A 14,129-nucleotide genomic window follows, 5' to 3' on the forward strand; every position below is an offset into this window, starting at 1 on the left:
CAAGATGCTGAGAACACCATGAAGAGAGAGACTGCTTTAATCTCATTAATTTCTATGATAAGAAACAGTACATATATGTTGTAAGACTTTTAAAAAATATTTATAAATAAAATTATATATTGATAAATTAAAAAGGCAAATTGCAAGGGAAAATAAGAACTTATATGAAATTCCTACTGCTCCTTCCCAGAAAAAAAAAGTCACTTTAGTGAAGGAAAAAAAATCCAAACCATTCTTGCTTGCTTAAAGAAAAGGCAAAATTTAAAACTTGATTTTTTTTTTTACAATAAATTCTTGCAAATTTGTTAATGATAAATTATATCTCATTATTATATTAATTTACCTTGAAAATATTTCCAGATGTTGATATTCCTTTGAAGGAATTGAAAAAGTTGAATCAGTGAGTTAATAACCTGTGAGTTTGTCAGATTGTTTTCTAAGGAAACAGGTAAACAATTGAGAAACCTACAAGGCAGCTGAATACTGAATAAATAAGTATTGGACAGTGTGTAGAATCTTATTCTGGTTCAGGTTAATTTGTACACTTGCTTCAGGAACATTACTTCAAGTTTGCACTGTGTTGGAATGAAGTTAGAGCCTGAAATTTTTTTGCGATGGCAACAACCACCTTCAAATGTGATAAAATACATAAGTAAATGTTTTTGTGAAAACTGATTAATTTTCCTTTTTCTTTCTGGTTTTAGTGGCAACTGCAGCTCCTGATCAGGTAAAACATGATGTGATTTATCTAGGAATTAAAATGCAGACCATGTGTACCAGATATGATACGGATAACTCTGAAAGGATTTAGGATTTGTGATGAACAAACAACTCACTGTGGACTTACTGTGCAAACCCTGAGGCAAAAAGAGCTCATGTTATTATTATATACAGCAACAGGCAGGTAGTGAGGTACAGGAAAGAGATTACTTTAACCTATCTTAAAGGCATTTGGTGGAGGGTCTAGTATATATTGTTCTGTCCCATTCTGGAGACTACATTTTAAAGAGGATAATGAAAAATGCAGACAATATGAAGAAAAGACACAGATACTAACAATTAGAGAAAATTATTCAGAGAGAAATAGTATGAAGCTTTGAGAAGCGTTTGTGAGAACTGCTTATGAGACTTGTATTAGTGCCTAAGCTGGTTTTTTTAGGGTTCCTGTGTATTCAGTGGAGAAGAGCGAGTGTATATGTGTTGAGTCCTCCATTCTGGAGGTTTCAGGTTCTCTATGCTGAAGATAATGGGATTTGTTGTGAATAACTGCGGCTGTACTTCATTTATTTTCCTAAAGATTTACAGGCATCTAACATTTCTATGAAAATAAAGTGATTGGTGCAACAGATAAGAGAGAACCTTTCACAGTGGTCAGAGACTTAGATGTGATTGTATACTTTTCTGTGGTGCTGAACTGCAATTAAATGCTACTCTAAGTGAATAAAGACCAGAGAATGGGCGAATTATGGAGGGACAAAACCAAAGAAACTCCATGAAATGGCTGCTTCAAATAAAATCAGTGTTAAATTGTATGCTATTGTATAAACAGAGTATTCGAAGTTCTTTCAGGTTTAAATTGGTGGTGATTAATGATCTGCTATCAAAAGCCACTCATGAGAATGTTAGCAGTTTCTCAAGCCAGGAGTTTGTGGATTGTTATGATAGATGAATTAAGGGAATGTTTTCAGAATGTTATTTTTTTAATCTTTCTTCCAGGAATTAGCTTCCCTTGATCAAGAAAAGCAGCCTTATCTAGAGCCTGGGCAACCTCAGCTTTCTCCTGGAATTTCAACAATTAACCTGCATCCACAGTTTCCAGGTAACTTATTTTGACTTTTCTTTCAGTATGAGAGAGTGCTTACAGTTCTTCAAAGAATGGTGAAGTAGCAATTGTATAGAGGTTAATGAAAAATTGATTGAAGCTTCAGAAGCAATTTCTCCATTATAAAAAAAATAAATCATGGAAGAAGAAGTGGGAGGAATGGAATAGAGGTTGGCATTGGCTAGGTGACTTGTTAGGTGGCAAAGACATATTTTAAGCAAAAGTGATATCTTGGATTATGTACATGAGAATTTTAGTGTCAGCAGAGGTGAAACCTTATACCCCTTTCAAGGGGAAGCTGTAGTTAGGTGCCTCCTCATAGATTTATGCTTAACTTTTGCTGCAAAAGTTTTATGACTATGTCTGCTTTCTTTAGCACCTCAGGGTTTTTTTTCACAAGCAGTAGAATGATGAGAAACCAAATTATACCGTTTTTTTTCTACTCCAGATCAAAGCAGAATAAACAAATTAAAATCTCCCTAATGTCTGGCTCATTCAGTATCATGTGTGAATTCTTTAAGGGGTGGGGGTTTTCAAATGCTTTAAGGTGGTTTTCTTGGATGTGATTGATTTCCATTCCATGTCACACAGTAGTGATTGAGAAAACATCCCCTCCTTTGCCCGTTGAAGTTGCTCCGGAAGTCTCTACTTCGAGTGCAAGTCAAGTTATCGCACCTACTCAAGTTACAGGTATTGTACTTCCTTTTTAGAACTAAAATAAATTAAGAAATGAATGAGCTCCTGACACTTCTGTTCTGTGGTATTGCTGAATTACTGTAGTGAAGAGAATGTGACTGTAGAACACAAAGGGAATACTCTTGAGAGAAAGTACAGAACAGCACAGCGATGAGGGTACTGTCAATAGAGCCAGGACTGGGCCCTCCCAGGATGTACCTGCCATTTTTGTGCCCACACAGAAGGTAAAATTAATAATTCCACCTCAGATTACATGATCTGCAAGGGAAGTCCAGAAGTAAATACATACTTCTTGGATACAAGTCAGGTCATTAGATATTCTGCACATATGTTCATGAAGTATACATGATCATGTTCATTAAAGGATGTAGACCTCATGGGATGTAGATCAGCATGTTCTAGAGACAGCAGATGAGGGGTTACTGTAAGATGTATTTTTAAATGTTCTTTTAATGTTTGTGCTTCTCCTTTTTCTGATGTGTTAGTTGCCTTGTGTGCATCTATATGTCAAGAAGTGAAAATAACAGAAATGCAAGTCATAGCTGAAATTTGTCTAAATGATGGCTATGTCCAAAAGACATGAATATTGTGCACTTACTGAACTATGTGGAGAGTTTAACGTGAGACTTCTTTTTGTTTGCTTAGAAATCAACGAATGTACAGTTAATCCTGATATCTGTGGAGCAGGACACTGTGTTAATTTGCCTGTGGGATACACTTGCATCTGCTACGAGGGGTACAAACTTAATGATCAGCAGACAAAGTGCTCTGGTATGAAATGATGCTTTCAAAAATCTGAAATAACCATGCTGTGAAATGCTTGAGATGTAGAATCTGGTCAGGGCAAATATGTACAGAGCAGTCAGGAGTTCCTTCCTCTGCTGAATGCTTCCAAAGTTCGAACTAGTTTTTTATGTCAAATAAAATTTGCCAGGTACTCTCTAATATAGCCTTCCAGCTGCTCAGAAATGAACATGAATTTAATTAAATTGAATGAAAGCCTTTCCCATTGTGACATGAGAGAAAAACTGATTAGGCAAACCATCTCCTCTCAGCTTTTTATCAGGTATCTGAAATGTCAGACTGCTAGGAAGAAATACACTTCTCTTTGGAGAAAAAATTAATTGGTGCCTATTTCTCAGAATGATCTACCCAGCTATCAGCTCTGCTCTGCAGCTGGATTAAATCCAGGCATTTTGTTAGGTCATTCCTTTCAGCTTGTTGCTGAAAAGAGAAAGTGTATCATAAACATTGAAGAAGCACAATAGGAGATCTGCAGAGTGGAGTCTTCATCCCCTTCTAAGCTAGTAAATTCTGGAACAGAGGCTCTACATGAACCATTTCAGATTTGGAAGCAGCTGTATCGGTATCTTTTCTTTATTCAGAGTATACTGGTTCCTCTGTAACTTGGATCAGAAAAAGTATATTATATCATGTTGCCAGATGATATACTATCAACTTTTCATGCCACCAAAGCTCAGTAATTTCATGCTGTAACACATGCCATCAGGTGCAAATACAGTATTAAAAGGTAATTTACACAACACAGCCAAATAACAACTTACAATCCCTTTATTTCATCCAAATTGTTTTAATGTTCCATGCTTGTGGCTTGGAACATTAAACTGGAACTGTGTTGCACACAGTGTAGTGATTTGAACAGTAATCATGTCACGTTCTTCAGGCCAATGCAATATTCTTATAGTCAAGCCAATAAGAGCATTCTTCTCCAACCGAAACTATTTAATGCATCTTTTTTGCATCTCTGAGGGAAAGCATAGACTTTTTCAAGTAGTTAAGATAATTACAAGGTCGGTCTTTTCAAATGCATGGCATAGAATGCAGAAAAAGAATCACAACTAAGTATGTTATTCTACAGTCTTATGTTTTCATTTCTTTTGTAGATATTAATGAGTGCAATCAGGCACCCCATCTCTGTTCCCTTGGACGCTGTGAAAATACAGAAGGAAGTTTCCTATGTATTTGCCAAGCTGGATTTATGGCCAGTGAAGATGGAACCGACTGTGTTGGTAATTACTGGTCTTCTTTATAGAAAATAAAAATACAAAAATTAATCAAGAAGCTTATTTAAACCCCACTAAAGTCCCCTTTTCAGTTTTTTTTTACCTCAGTGCCACTGGTACTGGACTGATGCCTGCGAGTGTTTTTAACTGTCTGTCACCAAGAGAGGTAGCTCCAATCACTTAAGTAGCTCCCATTACTTTTCAAAATGTTTAGTTGTTGAAAAACAAGAATTTATTTAGTATCATCCTGATTTAGGAAAATTACCATTTAGTAAAATATTTTCTGTTGTGGAAAATCTCCTTCAATAACTAGCAGCTGCAACAAACCATATTTTTAAATATAGCTGCAAACATCCATGGACTTCACAAAGCAACACAAACAGCCTGAATTGGCTGTGGTCATCCTCAGGTTAGCGCTGTCTTGGGCACAATATACACACAGCAACACACATTGTGTTTGCAACCACAGGGCTGCTCGTAGTCCTCATTCCTATAGCCTGGTTGTTTCTAGAACTCATTCTCTTTGCGTTTCCAAGCTGTGAGGTACAGACTAAACTGCTCTGTAAGAACAACTGTGGGGTTGTGGCTTGCAAAGAGCTTCAAAAAGCCAAACTTACTTAAATGTTTAATTAAAGCAGAGTTTAGAAGAGACACAAGCATTCAGTAATTTCCTGGTGAAGCAGTTTCTGTTCTCTCTGTCATCTGCAGATTTTGATGAATGTTCAAGACCTCATACTTGTGGAGAAGGCTTTTGTATAAACACTCTTGGCTCATATAGATGTGAATATTGTGATAGTGGATACCAAATGAACAGGAGAGGGGAATGTGAAGGTAGGTTTGAACTCTTCACCAGGAGTGATGTTGAAGTAAAATTACCATTTATTGAGAGCACAAAAACAATGCCAAATGCTACTACTGTTTGGAATGATTAACATTCCCTGCTGTTCAATGGAGGCTTAACACAGAGGGACAATTCTCAGGGGGTACAATCTTAAACAAGAAACCTTTGTGGGTACTCTTCAATCTTTGTTGTTATTTGATGTCTGGAACTGCAATTCAGTTCCTGTTATTTAGATTTAAGATGATACAAAGGAGTTCCCTCCCTATAGACAGAACCATCTTGGGGCAGCTATGTTAATGGCTCTCACCATAGAATTACTTAACTTTATTGTTAGTCCTTCCCTGCATACTTTACCAAGTTTCTGTTAAAAAAAAAGTTACAACTTTTCCTATATTATAACAGGTAACGAATGATAAGTTGAATTTTTAATATCGGTATCTAGTATCTATTTCATGTTGCAAGAGATCCTAGAACATCTGACTTAAAGCTTCACATTATTTTTTAGTGTGATATTTTTGCCTTTTTTCCTGGTTTTTTTTCATTTTCAACTTGAATTGTGAACTTAATGCCACAACCGGTCATTTCATTTTAAACATAGTTTTGTTCATGCTTTAGTCTCAGTTACATAGGACAGAATAAAATTGCTAACGTGTCAGGTTGCCTAGCAAATAAGCAACTTAGAGCTACCATGAATATATTTGCTGCTCTGAGCATTGCTGAAAGATTCCTCTTTCTATTTTTTATTTAAATATTTCTCATGCTCCACTCTTACAACTAGTCTTTGCAAGTCTTCTCTGTGAGTAGGGAATCTGTGATTAAAATAGGCTAGAAATCAGAATATTACAGTACATCAAATTCGTTATTAGCTTGTATTTTAAGTAGTGTGGTGGTAGTCCTCTATAATTTAACTTAACAATATGTAATTTCTGAAACCAAATTCTCTGTTGAAAGTTGTTTAAGGTTCCTTAAGGGAAAAACCCTCCTACACTAGATCCATCAAACCAAGGAAATGACACATTTGGGGAACCGTTACACCATATCATTACACCTTCACAGTATAGTACTCTACTGACAGACTTCAGATTCCACAAATAACTCCTTTCCACCTTCTCCACACTTCAAAAACAAAGGCAAGAATCCTCCAAACTGCAGACAACACACACAGTTCACTTACACTTCCTTACCCCATCTTCATTCTGCCCTCAAGTTGTACTCACACAGTCCAGACAGTTCTGAGAACAGGTTACAGCAGAAGTGGATGTTTTTGTTAATTAATTAAAAAAAAAATCTCACAGCACTTTCACTGAGAAACTTTTGCAGGTCTGCAGTGTAGTGGCTGAAGAGGCCTGTTGCTGTTTTTATGAGAAAGTGTTCTCACCTGGACAATCATGATTCTATGAAAAATTGTGATTTGCGCACATCCAATGAGTTGTTCAGAGCTGGGTTGTTAAATTCTCTGGGGTCTATAGCCTTGTCTAGTTAAATTACAAGTATTGGAGGCTACTTGACTTCTGTGAGCTAGTTCTCAAAACTAGGAGTGAATTACCCTCTATGGTACGTGCTGGAGTAGCAGTCCTTAATTGCAGAAGACAAACCTGTTAGGCCTGGAGAAGGAAAGAAATGGGACCTTAGGAAGCTGGGTTTAGAGGTGACTTTAACAATTTAATTAGTTCTGTGCACTGCATGAAGCAAGTGTTTGGTGGGAAAGGTTGTAATTATTGTGTAATTAAAGATCATATTATAAAATGATACTCATGCATGGGAGCAGACTGCAATGAGACTGCCCACACAGTGTTAATTCCACCATCTTCTGATTGTTGGTCACTTGACAGCAAGTTGTTTTCAAATGTCATTTTTTGTATGCAGTCTCCTTTAGATTGCGTATGTATTATTGTATGTATTATGGGTTTCTTTGGTGCAGGATAAGAAATTCTTGCTCAGAGCCTAGATAATGAGTTCCATGACTTTTTTCAGGACCTGTCTCTTGTTGTGGGTAAACTAGGACCTTGCCTGATACAAGTCTGTTACCCTAAACACAACCAGCTGCAGTGGTGTGGCTTGTGCCTTCTGTCAGACACAATTAACTTCTTCCTCCCTGTAAACATGTTTAATTATCATTCACACAGTTAAATTCTTAGTCCACATAATACTTACATGCTGCATAACTATGGAGCAATGGAGAATACAAAATTCCACTTGGCTTTTAGAAGCCAAAGTTACAATTTTTATTGTTGTTGCAATGAACTTTCGAAGTCTGACTATAGGAAGAACCTCAGGGCACTTTAATAAAGGAGTGACATAAGTAAAGTTATTCTTACCTAAGCCAGAAATCTGATGTGCTGTATGTTCTGGAAGGCCTACCAAAGATTTGTAGTATAAGAGAAAATTCAGTTTCAGTTGCGTGTACTATGACCTAATATATTTCTCAGAGACGCCCCTTCACTGGTACAAATCTGTGTGAACTTGTACTTTCCTGTGTCTCTAATAGATGAAGTAAGCAACTCTTTACAATGCATTGATATAACAGGAGCAGAGTCAGAATAACCAATAACAGAATAACAGTAGTTCAGCGTTCTGTTACAGCTTTGACCAGTATTTCCTTTTATCTTCTCTTTTGAAGACATTGATGAATGCCTGACTCCAACTACTTGTCCAGATACACAGTGCCTTAACGCTCCTGGCTCTTACCAGTGCATTCCTTGCAGAGTGGGATTCAGGGGCTGGAATGGACAGTGCCATGGTATGTTTAGTACTCTTTGTCTCTCCAGTCATCTGTCATCTGTTCTGAGGTGCTGTATTTCATATTCTGTCAGTGCTACAACCTGATGACAGCATTGTGCCCTGGGTCCCCATTTCATTCAATAATAATTGAAAATAGGAGATTTTTGAAATTACTTTATCTTCTCAGACACAGTATGTATGAGGAAATTGTGTTTTACTGTAGATAAATGAACACTGAATCTAGAATACAAACAATATAATGGTAACTACAAAACAAAATTCTTGAAATAGCAAATATGGAACCAAAAGGGGATTACTATCAGTGAAATACTAGTAGGCTGTTGTTTGGTATTAGCAAACGGAAAAGCATGCAAATGCTAACACATCAGTGTGACTAGCAGATTTTTCAACAGGATATGGGACTTTGCTCACCAAGCATATTAATGAAACTTCTTAGTTATCTGTATGTCCAGCAAAATATTAGCATATCTTAAAGCACCTTGTCTCACTTCAGGTTAGGATTTTAGGACAGATTTCTCACATTTTACTTTTGTAGATTTGTTTTTAAATGTTAGATTTTTAATTTTTTTCAAATCAATTTTGGCTATTTGAGATAAAGGTAAGAAAGAGGAAATTAATCCATTGGACAAAAAGAAATAATCTTTTGGATTTTGAATGCCACTTTTTGGGGTACTACCAGAAACTTAAATTTAACATCAGTTGTGAAGGATCTGCTGTCTGTTGTGAGTACTCCTGACCACTTCGTGTAGTACATGCACTATAATTTGTGATAGTTGGAATAAGCATGGTACCTAAACAGGTGTACAATATCATACATATAGGGAGTGTTTGCATTATTGTTGTACGTCAGCTTGTCAGTGTAATTCCATAGCTTATTTCCTAATGGCTCCCAGTTGCTGTGATTTGGTTCAGTTCACAAAGCAGTCTAAGAGCATTGGTTGAAAGAGCTCTGGAGGATGGGCACCTGCTGTGTTTCACCTGCATATGTGCTAGAGTCAGGTTGCAGTGAAGCATCTGAAAAATGCATGGTGTGGCTGTCAGATCCTCACCACTAGTTTTTGCTGTACAGAATACATCTTTTTCAACCACTGTGTTTTCTAAAGAAGGCATACTGTCTGAACAGATCTGCCATGTCATAGCCACATATTTGGTCTTGTAATGTGATTTGATGTGGAGGAATGTATTTCTCAGGTAATTGCATCAATTTCAATGGAGTTGTAGCAAGATATGAAATGTTTACAACAAATTAATGGGCTTCACTTAGCACAGATTACTCCACACTCATCTTTGTTTTGTTCCTTCCCACCTGCCTGGATCCCTGCTGCCCTTGCGAAGAGTGTGGCACATGTACTCTGTTAGAACAGTTCCCTCTTAATTAACTCCTTTTTTGCAAAAATGTTTGCTTAATTCTGCATTCTTTCTCAATATCAAACTTGATTTCTGTACCTATTTATAAAAATAGCCTGGTTGAAAATGCCATGGCCTAACTTTCACTTGCTTCATTCTTGCTAACCAGGTTAGTAGGAGCAAAATGAGAGAAGTCATTGCTTTGCTCAGATTTACAAACAGAACTAAGTCATGTCTTGGTTCCAAGTTACTGAAACTTTTTTACTTGTATTACTGCATGTAGTTTCCCTTTTTTCATTTGTTTTATGAAATGTTCTAAGCCTAGACATTCTCACTCACTTCATTAATGATGTGATTAGTTGATTTTTTGTTTATCCTAGACTTACATCATATTGGAAATGAGCCATACACATTTCAGAAAATGTAATGCAGACAGTTTGTCTTAAGTCTGTAGCTCTGCAATATTGTACAGCTTAAATACACTAGAAAGGAAAATATTTCCCATTATCTGTGAAGGATATGTAAGTCCATTTTTCCATAAATTCATTTGTTTCTCTTGTTAATTTAGGTCAGTCTCAACTCTGCTGGTTTTCCCCAATGCTGTATTTTTTTTACCTCACTTCATTCCTCTGCTTGCACTTTATACCATAGAAAATCTACTGTAACAATTCTACAGTTCTTTGATGCCATTTACATTGTAATTTTCCAGGGTTTAAAGCCAGGAACATAGCCACTTTTACTTCATTAAGGCAAACCAATCAGTTTACTTCAAACTTGGGTAGAATACATTCAGTTGGAGTTTAGATGGGAATACCCAATGCATATTGGAATTAAAAAAGTGACACCTGCAGACCTTGCTTCCTCATTGTCTTGAAATTGCCACTGTCCCAGATCTTACAATGCATTTGTGTTGTACATGGGACTATTTGAAATAATTGTTTTTTAAGCTTACTTTCAATCACTGATTTATTTTTCTCTCTCTACATTTGCACATTCAAATAAATTCATGTATCATAATGTATCTAGAGCACACTTCTGTGTGATGATGAACAAATTAAAAAAATAGATTGACAAAGCTCTCTAGATCACCTTATGTTTGTCATTGTGGTGGATTTTAGAGCTCTATGGTTAACTATCAATATTCAGCTTGTACAGCTTTAAGGACTCCATTAGAAAATATCAACAGTAACACACAGGTCAGTGGGGCTAATCCATGTACCTTTAACCATACTGTAAGGAACTTCAATAGAATCAGTTACAGGTCTGGATTTCATCTCAGAAGATTTAGATTCTGTTCCTGTTTTTCTGCTGGCATTATGGGGAAGCCTCTTGATCTTCGAGTCCCATCCAAAAATCAGAGATAGCATTACAGGTTTCTTTTTCAAGCAGATTGGAGATAAATAGATGAAAATGAATGTGTAAGAAGCAGGTTTGTTGTTCAGCTGGAAGTTTGTGTGCTTGACTGCTGAATTAGGCTCTGTGCCTTTTAACAGATTCTTCAATTAGAGCATTGATCATATATGTTAAGAGCAAAGGTTGTGTTTTGTAGAGCAGGCACATTTTGCAACAGTAGGGATCTGAGAAATTAGCCTTGAAGAAAGGTAACACCTACTGAACTGCCACAGCAGAGCACCTGTGAATCTGTGCTGTCCTTTCTGGGAGGATGCCACTTCATCTTCTTGGCAACAGGACATCTTATTTACAGAGTTAGAGACTTAAGTGAGGAAACAAGAACTGTAGGTCATTTGAAATATGGATGATAATGGTGATTTTGTTTGTGTCTGGGGAAAGATGGGCTTTGTCAAAGTCAGATGGTACAGGAGCTTGTAACGAGCCTTGAGTGATAAATACATATGAAGAAAATAGTTACTGCACATATTCACAATAGCTAATAAGAGCTATGATGATGATTTAAAGATGTCTAATCTTTTTCCAGCTTTCCCTGTGATACAGCTGCCTAAATATCTCAAGTGCCTCAAACAATCTGCTGGCTTTTATGTTGATGAGGTTTGTGTGCTTTCTGGTGGTAAAAGACAGGATAATTGGGAGTAATATGATTTCTGGCACATAAAAGCACACAAAATGTAGTTCTTTTTCTGCATCAGTGAAGCTAAAAAAATACAGCTTTTTCCATACAAACAGGGACACATGCTTTCTGTTGACTACATCCCCAAAATAAATAAATGAAATTTGAAAATTAAACTTTTATTTTTTTAAGTGAAAACCACTGCTAGAAAAAGACAGTAATTGTTATTTTAGAATACAGAATTAATTCTAGCTGCATTTATAACAAAAAATTTCATTTATTTCTATACCTGATTTCTATTCTGTTGATTTATACAAATTGCATTCAGAAGGAATTCTTGAAAATTATTCTTAAGTAGTAACATAGCAATTTTCATGTTGGCTAAGGAAAGTGGCCCATCTAGTTAATACCCTTCTTTCAGAGAATTATGAAAGTAGGTGTCTATGGGATAGCTTATAGAAAAAAAGTTTCTTTCAAGTCCTTCTAAATAAAGGATGGCTTGTGACTGGGAATATTTTTTTATAATCCTGTGGGGTTTTGTTGCATATGTAGATTAGCCTTACAAAGGGACCTGAATAAAGTGCAGAAATCCCATTGAAATTCCTCAGGAATTATGGCCGTGCTTATGGCAGAATTTGAATAAATTCCCAAGCTCAACTGAAAGGCAATTGTACCCAAGTTAATTTTATAGTTGTGCTTTCTTTCTTTTCACAGATATAAATGAATGTCAGTACGGCAATCTCTGTACAAATGGACATTGTGAAAATCTCGAGGGATCTTTCAGATGTATTTGTGGTCAGGGTTTCAAACTCTCTGCATCAAAGGATCAGTGTGAAGGTAGGAAATAATATGATCAAAATTCATAAGATTGCGCTTACCTTTTAGATAATGTTTTTCATCTTTTTTTTTTTTTTTTTTTTTTTTTTTTTTTTGCATCTTCCTTTTAATGGAGAAACACCAAATGTTAAAAACTCCAAAATATAAGAATATGTATTTCTATTTTATGGCTTCCATGATCACATTGTAGATTTTGACGTGTTATAAAGCCTATCAAGAACATGTAGTAATACTTATGTTGCTAAATTGAAATTTCTGCAAAATCCTTGGCATATCTGGCATTTTGGAGGTTTTGGGGACAGTGGCTTTTGCTGCCTTAATTGCTTTTCTTTCTGTTTATCTTTTTTTCTTCAATGAGGGTGAGTGGAATCAAAAAACCTAGGGTGCTTCCTTTTGAAACTCAGCAGTGTTAGTTAACACTGAGCTGCTGCTTGCATTGGTGTCACTACAGTTCCGGTGGTACATTGTGAGAGAGAGAATTTGGTGTCATATTTCTAAGAACAGTACCTGTACCTCCAAAGTGTCAGTTTCCACATTTCTTCCATGTCTAAAATTCCCATTGGGACTGCCCCAGTGGAACAAAATTAGGTCTGATGTTGGAGTGAAGTAGTCTGAGGGAGAGCCTAGTGTGTGTACAGGAGGTATGAATATTCCTCTCCTTAAGGAGAGGGGACTTGAAACTTCTCCCTAATGGTGAAGATCTGGGACAGTGTCTCCAGGCTGTGGAAGCACACAGAAACCTCTATGTTTCTTGTCAGATGCTGGGTTTTCTTCTTTTCCCTTTCCGTCACCCTGTCTCTGTACAGCACCAACACTTGCAGACTTCTGAGCGCTAAAAATATTACAATAAAACTAAATGATCATTCATGTAAATTTGTCGGGAAGTTTGAAACAAAACATCAGTGTAAGTTATGTGTCTTGAGTGAGTTAAATGTGCTGTTCTGGACGCACAGCAGACTGGTCTTGGGGAAAATATGTAGACAAAATTTGACTGCTTCCTCTGAACCTTTCATGGAAAAGAGCCCTTGCCAAACTGAGCTGGCATGTGCAGACTGTTCTCTTAAAGTGCACCCTTCCGAAGTAAGGACCCGTACACATGCCCAGATGCTTCATGCAGCCCCACAGCTTTCAATGATCCTTAAATTCTAAACTTCTGTGGTTGTAAAGGACCATTACTTAAGAGGTCAGACTACATAGCCATAACAGAGACCTGAAAAACCTCATTGAGTGATTTTCAGAAAGACACTCAGCCATGCCTAAATGCTAGAAGTGACTAAGAACATACCATATCAATTTAATTATGGGTTCTTAATGAAGATTTTATAAATAACGGAGGGAAAACAAGCTTCCTAGCTCAAACAAGACATGTGCTGTGTTCTGAATTCAAAGTGCCACTCCCTGCCAATACTTTGAGTTTTCCATAGGAAAATTTAACTTTGGTATTCAATTCCATCTGTTAACTCAGGCTGACCCCAGTTTATGAGAACTGAAGCACAGAGGGATTAGCAGTGTTGTGGAAGCAAAGAGACATTTCCCTCCACTTAGATGACTAATACTGTTACAAGGCAAGTATTTTAAGGAGCCTTAATGTACAACTTAACAGGGGAACAGCCTGTCAGTATGCATCTGAAAACCACACCCTGTTAAAAGGTGATGATCCTGCTGGAAAGTATTTTGTGGGTTTTGCTGACTCACTGAAGTGACTGACTTGTTACCTTTGCCGGATACAATAGAAACAAAAACAGCTCTCAGGCGGCCTGTGTGTGTATTTGTGAGTCTGTGTGTACCCATTTG

The 14,129-nt window shown here is 36.8% G+C and overlaps 1 protein-coding gene across 2 annotated transcripts in view; it reads left to right on the forward strand.

Moving 5' to 3' along the window:
- LTBP1 (latent transforming growth factor beta binding protein 1) overlaps positions 1–14,129 on the forward strand; it is a 191,718-nt gene that overhangs the window by 125,634 nt on the left and 51,955 nt on the right. For both annotated transcript variants that reach the window (XM_027735112.2, XM_027735121.2), the window contains 8 exons: positions 705–727; positions 1,717–1,819; positions 2,414–2,512; positions 3,164–3,289; positions 4,423–4,548; positions 5,251–5,373; positions 8,004–8,123; positions 12,213–12,335. In XM_027735112.2, coding sequence (XP_027590913.1) covers positions 705–727; positions 1,717–1,819; positions 2,414–2,512; positions 3,164–3,289; positions 4,423–4,548; positions 5,251–5,373; positions 8,004–8,123; positions 12,213–12,335 — 843 coding nt within the window. The remainder of the gene's footprint in view (positions 1–704; positions 728–1,716; positions 1,820–2,413; positions 2,513–3,163; positions 3,290–4,422; positions 4,549–5,250; positions 5,374–8,003; positions 8,124–12,212; positions 12,336–14,129) is intronic.

This window comes from Pipra filicauda, unplaced genomic scaffold (genome assembly GCF_003945595.2).
Source record: "Pipra filicauda isolate LSUMZ 115617 unplaced genomic scaffold, ASM394559v2 scaffold72_size3293161_pilon, whole genome shotgun sequence".
Classification (NCBI taxonomy): Eukaryota; Metazoa; Chordata; class Aves; order Passeriformes; family Pipridae; genus Pipra; species Pipra filicauda.